The sequence below is a fragment of the Magnolia sinica genome, chromosome 10, assembly GCF_029962835.1.
Source record: "Magnolia sinica isolate HGM2019 chromosome 10, MsV1, whole genome shotgun sequence".
Taxonomy (NCBI): Eukaryota; Viridiplantae; Streptophyta; class Magnoliopsida; order Magnoliales; family Magnoliaceae; genus Magnolia; species Magnolia sinica.
The window spans coordinates 3,638,414-3,649,158 of record NC_080582.1 but is presented as its reverse complement, the minus strand read 5'-3'; the positions used below and the strand labels follow the sequence as shown (position 1 = coordinate 3,649,158).

The 10,745-nt window shown below is 41.3% G+C and overlaps 1 protein-coding gene across 2 annotated transcripts; it reads left to right on the top strand.

The window, feature by feature from the left end:
* The first annotated feature begins 1,983 nt into the window (after positions 1–1,983).
* On the top strand, positions 1,984–9,963 carry LOC131257791 (APO protein 1, chloroplastic-like). Of its 2 annotated transcripts, none has more exons than XM_058258686.1 (4): positions 1,984–2,178; positions 2,275–2,324; positions 6,188–6,549; positions 8,922–9,963. In XM_058258686.1, the coding sequence occupies exons 1-4, from the start codon at positions 2,136–2,138 to the stop codon at positions 9,757–9,759; spliced, it is 1,293 nt and encodes a 430-aa protein (XP_058114669.1). In that variant the 5' UTR covers positions 1,984–2,135; the 3' UTR covers positions 9,760–9,963. The 2 variants fall into 2 exon arrangements, with proteins under 2 accessions (XP_058114669.1, XP_058114668.1); XM_058258685.1 differs by having other exon boundaries at positions 1,985–2,178; positions 2,254–2,324.
* Positions 9,964–10,745: the final 782 nt, after the last annotated feature.

Below are 10,745 nucleotides of genomic sequence, written 5' to 3'. Positions count from 1 at the left end.
GGCCCGACCCATTGCACGCTTGCGCGAGTACTACGTGGAAGCCTTTCAAAATAGGGCTTGCTTCTACAGTTCGGCTGGGAAGTGGATTGCCCATAGCTAAAGGACCGTGCTCTGTGGACCCCACCATGATTTATGTGTTTTATCCACGGCATCCATTCATTTTTCCAGATTATTTTATGCCATGAGATGAAAAATTAGGTAGATAGAAATCTCATATGGACCACACCTCCATGATTTATGTGTGTTCGATCACAGATGTTTTCTTGTGGTGTGGTTTATCTTAGATTTGGATCTGTCTCAGTTTTGGTCTATTTCTGTAAAATTATCTTTAAAAAATAGATGGATGGAGTGGATAAAAGACATATATAATATATCATAGTGGGTCCACAGAGCACTGTCCCGTAGCCGCCTTGCAACTTCCATTCCGGTGTAATTGCAGTAAGCGATCCACCGAACCACTCGGACGGGCAGAGAAAAGGAGACAGAAATTGATACTCTAGCAGGACGTACCGATTCATGCTCATTCGAACTGCCAATTCGCACATGTAGGCTTCCCTCAAGTTAAACCGTCCAAACCGTTAGCCTCACTTTAGATTGGCCCAAACTCCAAAATCAGATTAATTAAACTAATCGATTATCCAATTAAGTTTAAAACAGAAAATTGAAAGGCAGGGATTGAAAAAAAATAATCCCACGTGTATAATATCTTGTGCATGTGCTACAGTTTGTCATACTCTGCCAGAATTAGAGCTGGGCATGGGATGACTCGACTCGGCATATTCAACCCGTTTGACTTGTTCGAACTGAGTGAGACAATCTGAACCAAGTATACTTAGTTTGAACTGAATGAGTCAATCTGAATCAAGTAGACTTAGTTTAATCCGAACTCAAGCTGAGTCACCTGGTAACTTGATTCGTCTCATCCCAATATCCAACTCGGCATTGACTTTACTCAATCCAAAACCTAACTCGTGTATATATATATATATATATATATATTAGATTTTATGTTTTAGATATGAGATGTCATGTAACTAATGAAGAGGCTGCAATACACCTAGGTTCTGAGCTATGATTTCAGTCTATAATACTCACTGTACCATACCTGGCTCAATGTTAACTTGACCTGACTCGGTATCTGTTACTAGGTTGGACTTGGTCTGGATTACACCTGGTCAGACTGGAACTCAGATCAGGTCAAACATGCTGGGCTTAGTATTGAGTTGGGTCAAGTTAAGGACAGATATATTTCAAAATCAAGTCAAGTCAGACCTAACTCTCGACTCATGCCCAACTCTAAAAGATACTGAATAACCCTTTGAAAAAAAAATAAAGGCTCAGGCACTTAGAAACTGCACACATGCCATGCGATTAAGTAAATAAAACTGTTTAAGTTATCACAACCAATCTAATTTTGAGACGGTGACGTAGAGACAGTAGGTTGCACAATTTAGTCGCATGCCACATGTACAGGCTCTGAGTGCCTGCATATCGACCGTCATACGAAATCTGAGTATCATATAACTCACCATTATTTCAAAAATCAGACTCCTGCCGGAAGAATATCTCCTTCCGGGGCTATGGCCATATTAACTCACCATTATTTCAAAAATGGTGGTGACTCGTCCTCTTCAATTGCTGCACTCATTTATATCGATCGGGACCATCCAAAAATGCGGGAAAATTTGTGGATAGATCATACCTCAAAATTCACATTGATCGAGATATGCTACCCATCAATCTGACGGTTCTCAAATGGACGGTTAAAATTAAAATAGAGCGTGGTTCAAATTGAAGAACAAAATCAGATGGTTAATACCGTGTTATCAATGTAATTTTTGGCTTATCATCCATCCAAAATCGGTTTAGATATTTGAACGGTCTGGATTGTCGTCCGAAGAGACCATGTGTACGGTGGAAGAGTCACCACCGCTTTTATCATCCGAGTCTCGCCAACTCCTACGTTTTTCTTTCCCTCTCTGGGCTGTTCTTTCATGGTTACAGAAAAACCCTCCCCTTTTCCCTTCCCTCTCTCGGCTGTTCTTTCATTGTAGCAGCCTCCAACAGAAAAACCAGCGATATATCACAGATTGGACGGCTGAGAAAGCTCTATTTCATTATCATTCTGATTAAAAATGCTCAGTCTGTCTCCTGCTTCCTGGGACCTCTCTCAAAGAAGTGAGCTCTCTCTCTCTCTCTCTCTCTCTCTCTCTCTCTCTCTCCCCAACTAATGGAATTTTCTGTTAATCGTAGGTGTTTGCTTTGGCCATACAGATTTTCAGTGGCCTCCTGCAAGCTCGAGTTCTAAAGCTTTTGGTTTGAAGGTATTTGTTTGATTTCTCATTTTTGCCTTCTACTCTCTCATTTATGTATTGTAACTGTTGCAGCGTTCCAATCGTTTATCTGGACCTTCCATATTGTTCAGACCGGTCTTCACGGGTCACCCTTTTAAAATTATGCTAATTAGATGATCCTGACCATCTGATCAATGGCCTGAAAGATGGACGCCCTTGATCATTTGTTAGAAAGAAAGGTGTATTCATCAATCTGGACTGTCCATTCGGGCGGTCCACATTTGATCAGCCAAACCTAAACATCCAATTAATGGCCCGCAAAACGGACGGTCCAGATCAGATACACAAAAAAGTCTAATCATGTAGCTAGGACCACCCAACTAGTGGGCCGCCAATCTTGGATTGCTCATGTTGCTAATTGAACAAAACAACTGATCTTTTGACGATTCTCGCAATTCACATCTTTCAGAAATTTTCTGAGCTACACCTGAAACAAAATATCTAATTACTATTGCAAAGCTGAATCAATTTCATTTGGTCAAGTGGGCACAACATCAAGTAAGACATGTAGAATGGGTGCGTGAAAAGTATGTGTGATGCGAGCATTGGAGTTTTTTGGGCCATGGAATGTATCTGTGCCATTGAGTAATGATGGACCTTGATCAGCATCATCCGAATATGCCATGACAGTTTTTAAGCATGATAACATGTCATTTATATGTTCACATTATAATCAATGGCCTAGGAATTCGTTTTAAAATATTGTCCAGAACCAAGTCGACTTGGTGGATTTGTCTCGACTTTGGTGTCCCGACCGAAAGCAATGAGTCAGGGTGGGCTGTACTGGTTTTAGTCCCCTGGCTAGTCGCACTCCCAAATTGCTATTTCATACCATGCCTAGGAAGCCCGATGCTTGCTATGCTTAGTTTACGATCATCTTACTGTCTTGATACTGGTACGGGTACATGATATGGCTGACAGGACCAATATATTATCTAACATGGACCAATCCAGTCAGTGTTTGAAAATTTCATATATGAGAGGATGCCAGTATTTTGAACCTTGCTCTCACCAGCTTTTCATGGTATAAAAGCATCAGATGGATATTGTCGTCTGGGGTCAGGGTCATGTGAATAGCTTCTTCTTGGGGTTGGCCTCCATTTGTGGAAGTATTTGAGAAGACAGAAAATGGATGAAAGATATCTTCTCAAAAAAATAAAAAATAAAATAGGGTGAAAAAATAGAGTTGGTCAGCATCTCCATAATTTTCATGTTAAGCATTTAGTGTCCAGCTTGGATGCTGTTTTAGGTATGTTTAAACTTCAAAGTTAAGGTAGATGGTTAGTGTTAGAGAAGTATAGAGTTTAAAACATCGAAACCTATTACATTAGGAATGTGTCATGTTTCATATAGAAATAATAGTTCTATTCAAAAAGAGATTCCCAGTTCATATCCCCATTCGCTATAGGAGACGTTCCAAGGCTCCGACTGGACAGAAGAGTCCCAACTGATCGCACATTTGGTCACCCTGAACAATCAGGGTCCCACCATAGTCTTTTTCGAGCAGCTGTTGCGTTTCCCTAAGAGTGAGAGCCTCCACAACATTAGCCTACCTCAAGGTGCAAGAAGTGAAAAGGGAATTGTGGTTAACTTCTTTATCATCCCTGAGAACACCTTTTATACCACATGGTCTCGAGACTCGATATGCCATGCAAGGAGCCATTGAAATTTAATTTCCAAATCCCATCCAAAGTGTATCTCCAAAGACTTTTGGACATATCGAGTATTTATTTATTTATTTAGCGACACCCCAATCAGTTGGGATAAAGCTTAGATGATGATGATTGTTTAGTTTGAGCTACAAGGCATCTTGAGCTTTGAGCTGTCAAATACCAATCTTTAGAATATCTGTCATTGCCACTCCATAGCCTCCGCATGAGATGGGGCCCATTCGATTGCAATAGATTTTATCCCTTCACTGTCATATGATAAATTCATTAGGCAATGCAATACGAACTCCTATACCTTGACACAGGCATAGTATATTGTTTGTAGCAGTTTTTATTGTCATTCCATTCTGATACGAGCACCATACTAACATAGTGTATTGTCTACACATTTAAAATTCATTATATATATATATATATATATATATATATATATATATATATATATATATATATATATATATATATATATATGATTTCCTTTATTTTACAAGGCCATTTTATTGCTAATTATAAACCTTGTTTCTTTATTTATTGGGGGAAATACCAATGCATATACATGTTACATTAAATTGTAATCATCACTTTCCTTTGGAATTTTAAAATAATTTTTCATGGTTTCTGCATTATGTGAATTAATAAAAGTTGAATATAATGTGGCATATTGCATCGATCATGTATCGTACTGCCCAAGGAGTGAGACAATATGCTCAACCAGTAACCTTGCTTATTCATATCCATGTCCTGGATATCTGTGAATAAAAGATTGTGTCTGTCTACCATATCCGTGTGCATATCCATACCTGCAATTCACCAGTCAATTGCGAAACAAAATGAAATGAGGGGGCTGAATGCCTAGTTAGATCTTTTCTTTGATCATTACCTGGTATGAATAGGCGAAGGCTTGATCTGGCTTGGTTTGAGTTTTGTTCAATGCATTCAGTTTGTTTTTTCATCAATTCATGTAATTCATGGTATCAATTTGCAGAGTTAAAAGAGACTCTATTTGCTCAATTCATGAATAATAAGTTGTGTAGTTCACAAACTATAATAACAGTGCCTAAGTTACTATTTTTTGCTGGTCGTCAATGACTCATTCATTGAGATGGCAATTGGCAAATATTTGGGTGGAAGACAAATTCGCTTGCCAATCTGAGTAAAACATGCCAGTGAGCACATCACCTGAGGCAAAATTCTCAGTTTTCAGATAGCTTTCCGATGTCACCCTTCACTGGACATTAGATAATCTATATACTAACCTTGGGTTACATACAAAATGGCCGTAAATGTAATTACATGTTTTCGAGTCTTCTTCGGAGTAAACGTCTGACCCATTGTATAAATTCAAGTTCTACAACTCTACTGTTGATGGCATCCTCAGTAATCTTTTTAATTAATGCCCCATTTGACCGCACTTTTTAGTAGAAATGGTGTGGAGAATCTGACCAGCATTATTTCCCATTTGACTGCACTTCTTAGTAGAAATGGTGTATGTCCACTCTGGCCCTGTTTTGGATCAAGGAAATGAGAATGTCATCATCATCTAAGCCTTATCTCAATTGAAAGGAAATGAGAATGTGAATTTGGTAAATCCAAGTCCACTGTTTGGGAATCAAATACAAATCCGTGGATTTGAGGAGTTTTTATTGCAAGGGAATAACTTTCTTTTCTTTTGAAAGAATCTCTCATTTTGTGGATTTGCCGAGTCTTCTTCTTCTTCTTCTTTTTTCATTTCTAGAATTTGGATTAGCTCCAAATCCTTCGATTTAGGGAGGTTTGGATTTGGGAAAACCATGGATTTGGAAAATCCCCAACAAAAACAAACAGGGGAGATTTGAAATCTGTGGATTTCACAAATCCCTGCTCCAAATCCCTCCCACAAACAGCCCCTTAAATCAGTAGCTGGTCTTGATTTTGGGTGGAAATGTAGCTGTTTAAATTCAAATACAAAAAAAAAAAAAAAACAGAAAAAAAAAGCATGCAACCCCAAACTCCAACTTTTCTGAATACCAATTTGAAAAAGCATCAGATGTACTCAAATCCTGATTTGGGTGGTGACCCTCATGGTCCTTGCTTCTGACTGCATGCATCTTATTTATTTTTACTGCCGTATCCTCTTTTGTGCTATCGTTTGGATCTAACACGGGGGTTCTGTTTCTTTCTCAGATCGGGCATCAACGTCTTCAATCTGATGGAATGCTGAAAACCTTCTGTTGTGCCAGTGGAGAGGCTGGTCGAGGTTCAGCAATGAAGAAACAGGAAATATACCCCCAAAATGTGAATCTCCCACCCATACTTCCAAAGAACAAGAAGAAACCTTACCCAATCCCTCTCAAGAAGATACAACGGGCTGCAAGGGCTGATAAGAAGCTAGCAGAAATGGGAATAGAAAAGCCTCTTGAGGCTCCAAAGAATGGGTTATTGGTACCTGATCTCATTCCTGTCGCACATCAGGTACTAGAAGCATGGAAAGTACTGATTAAGGGCCTGGCACAGCTCTTGACGGTTGTTCCTGTCTATGGTTGCAGGTAACTTAGGTAAAATGTCAAGATATTTCATGATCTGTTGGATTTATGCCTATCAATGATGCGCCCCCAATCTTTACAGTTGATGATAATGCTTACGCGTCTTCTTCTTCTTCTTTTTTTATTGGTTAACGAATTTTTTTGTAAAGAGCAAAGTGCCCAAGTTGGATTTGGTTGGATGGGGAGACCCCATGCATCCAACATGTAATACTTGTGGCTTTCTCCATTCGGTTATCTGACAAGGTGTTATACATTGCTTGGGCTGGAGGTTTGTACAGTGCAGTTCAGACTTTCAGTTTGTATAAGTGGGCCCATGATTATCTCCCATAGTGGATGGCCTATGCACCAAAGATCTCGTAGATGGAAAAACACTATTCATTCGAACAGTTTCCAATCAATAGTCACTTAGGTGAGGGTGTGAGGCGAGATGCAAGAATTCTCGGGAGACTGATCAGGGGTCTCGTTGCAAGGACAATCAATAGGGGCGAGTTGAGGGTGAGCTCGTAGGTAGGAGGTCCACGAGAAGATCTACATCGACAATGCAAGGAGAGGAATGCAGGAGGAGAGGATGGGTATCTCTCGGAGGGGAGGGGAGGGGAGGAGGATGAAGATAGTTGCAGCTCAAGGGGGAGGAGCTGGGTGGGTAGAGAGAGGGGAGGAAGATCCTGCAGGGAATATCAAGCAGGGAAGGGAGTAGTAGGAGAATCAATGGGTGGTGAAGCTTCAACGAGTCGAGGGAAGGCGGTGAGGGTGGATGAAGACCGAGAGAGAGAGAGAGAGAGAGAGAGAGAGAGAGAGAGAGAGAGAGAGAGAGAGAGCCCCTTTCGGAGCTATGAGGGAGGTAGTGATTCTGAAGTTGAAGGAGTTTTGCAGAGCCAGAGGGTCCGCATTCGTTCGCCTGGAGAAGTCGGAAGAGGTTGCCACTGCAGTGAAGGCTTTGAGTGGTAGAAGCTTCAAGGGAATGAAGATTGTGGTTCAGAGAGCTCACTTTGGTCTGGACATTTAGAAACTACCAGCTTTGGGTTCTGGATCCTGGTCATGTACTTGTGTATCTTAGATATTTACTGTGGATCTCTTTAAAAATAGCTGAAATCCTGAATACTCGCAATGATTAACTACAGTTCAAAAACCTGGAAGCTCGACTCCATGTTCAACCTGGTCAGGATGACTCGAAGGCTTGGCCCAACTCAACTCAATATTTAATTATTGCAAATTGAAAATATATTAGGAATGTGAATACTTAATAGATATGTAAAATAGTTAAATTTATAATAAGTAATATCAAACATAACTCAAACCCACAACAGCATGCGCACATCACTGGTTAAGTTGTTGCTTCCCTTGGTTGACATTAGGGATTCAAATCCCACTCCCACCTTATTTATTTTTGAGGCAAGTGACTCAGTTTGAGTCTGTGTTGGGTCGACCAAGCCATCGAGCTGGCTCGACGAATCTCTCCAAGTCCAGGCTGAGTCGGGCCCAGTACCGAGTTTTCCAGCAACTTGACTCAAAATCTTGCTGAGTTGAGTTGACCCTGACCCAGATGAGTTTCGAGACAAGTCAGTGTGTCTTGGAACTACGGATGATGCCATCTATTTTGTAATGAAATTTCAAGTAAAAAAAAAAAAAAAAAACGAACTTTTTTCTTCTTTTTCAAACTTTTATGTCTAAGCTATATTATTTTTTTAACATTCATAAGGACATTGTCAGGGAAATCTTGTTGGAGTGGGTGATTGCTTTGGTTGTCTTATAGATTACCCCTAAAGATCAAAACTATGCTTTTCGGGGTCTGGGGGCTATTAGGCATGTTACGGCTCATCTAACTTACACATGGCATGCTAAGGATTCAGTTTCAGCCGATCCAAATTGTGGCCCTGATTAATTATCGAGTATGGCAAGAAATGAAGCTGAATGAACTATCAAAATTTTTATTTTTTCTGTTAAATTTGGACAATTGACCATTTTCATTTTGATTTTCCATTTGATGGGCACCAACTTCTCCGCTAGTATCATCATTTCATTGTGATTTTCAAGCCATGCTCCATGCATACAAGATTCCATGATTTGGACAACCAAGATTTCATGCATCTATGTCATGCATGTATCCCGCATGCATGGTGGATGAATTGCTGCACCTGAGTGATATGTAGCTTCCCTAAGTTCCCCTTGTCTTTTCTTTCTGATTTCTACACCACTTGCTCCCACGATTTGATGGAATGAGTTTTGCTCTAACAATTTATGATGAAAATCAGTATGGTGAGCTGGTTGATGTTTGGGTATCCAGGTACCAATTTGAGAAATCATTTTGTTATTTTGATCATTTCAGATTTAGCACTAGTTACAAACACATGAACATGTTTTTTCTTCCTTGTCAGTGAATGCCCGGAAGTCCATGTGGGCCAGACCGGTCACCATATCCAGGACTGCCATGGCCCAAGCAATGTGAATCGCAGAAGCTTCCACCAATGGGTGAAGGGTTCTATCAATGATGTCCTCATCCCAATTGAATCATACCACCTCTATGACCCATTTGGCCTACGAATCAAACATGAGACTCGGTTCGACTACGACCGAATTCCTGCAGTTGTTGAGCTATGCATCCAAGCGGGCATGGAGTTACCAGAATACCCTTCACGTAGAAGGACAACCCCAGTTCGGATGCTTGGTAAGAAGGTGATCAACCGAGGCGGATATGTCGGGGAGCCCAAACCATGTCGTCTAGGAGACTCGTCATCCTTGCTTGCAGAGCTTGACACATATGAGGCCTGCATTGGGCAGTCTCCTCCTCCAGCATCCGATGTACAGCAGCTCGCAGAGAAGACACTCAAAGCATACGAAACCGTGAGGTGGGGTGTGAGGAAGTTGATGAGGAAATACACAGTGAAAGCGTGCGGATATTGCTCAGAGGTTCACGTGGGGCCATGGGGTCACAATGTCAAGCTGTGTGGGACATTCAAGCACCAGTGGAGGGATGGGAAACATGGGTGGCAAGATGCTACAGTAGAGGAGGTGTTCCCACCAAACTATGTGTGGCATGTGCGGGATCCTAATGGGCCACCTTTGAAGGGTTCACTCAAGAGGTTCTATGGCAAGGCACCAGCTGTGGTTGAGGTGTGTGTGCAGGCAGGTGCAGCCATCCCGCATAAGTACAAGCCCATGATGAGGCTTGACATCATAATTCCCGATTACGAGGAAGCATATTTGGTTGCATGAGATTGAAATCAGATTCTGCTCTCCATATGCAAGACCGGATGGTGGATGTATTCTGTCAGCTGATTACTGGCCCTCATAACTGTGTATAATCTGAAAAGGTACGTGCATATTTCATCTAACCCTCTGAATAGAATGCATTGCTTTGAGCATGAAAAGCCATTTCTGAATTTCATTCTGGATGTGTAAAAGAATTCTTCAGCTGCCTACTATTTCTTATGGATTATAGATCTCTCTTCCACCTGTCTATTGGTTTCTCATAGACTGCGTCGCATCTCAGTAGGAGATGTACAAAATCCTCCCCATGCATATGTACGAGTGTGGCACAGATAAGAGGTATCCGAGCTGTTCATCAGGCAAGCCCCACCATGAAAATGCCGTACAATAGAGATTCAGGCTAGTCCGCTGATCAGTTGGGTGGCACCAGTACATCGAAAATTGATGGTAGAAGTATATTGATCATGCTTCACATTCAATCTGCTTGTGTGGCCAACCTCTGGCCTAACTTTTGGTACAGGGCATGTCGACAGTGGGGTCTACTTGATGATTGGTGGATCTCACACATTTTCCACTCTCGGGTCTGTGTCACTGTTCACTAAGAGGATTCTAAATCCTCTTTGCACAAATATCCTTCCTGGCATATGTTGTTTACATTCCTTTCAGAAACTTAGTATAGTCAGAGCCGGACTCTTTCAGTCCAGCATGGATTTCTCATGTTCAATCCTTTGATCCTTTGTGTCAAAAGAAACCCATCATTTTCAGAGATTTGTCTTCAAGGTTAAAGTTGTTGAGTTGGTATTCCTTTCCTTACATACCAGCCCAGGTATAACTAAAGCAAGGGCATTTTCACACCGGGCTCAAGTGGAATGGCCTGTGGGATGCAAGGGCACAGTCGGGGTGGGCAACCTGTGTGAGGCGGGCTCCACTAGTGTGAAGCGGATGGATCATGTGAAGTGGGGCCCACAAGGGGGGTTCGGCCGAGATCCTAA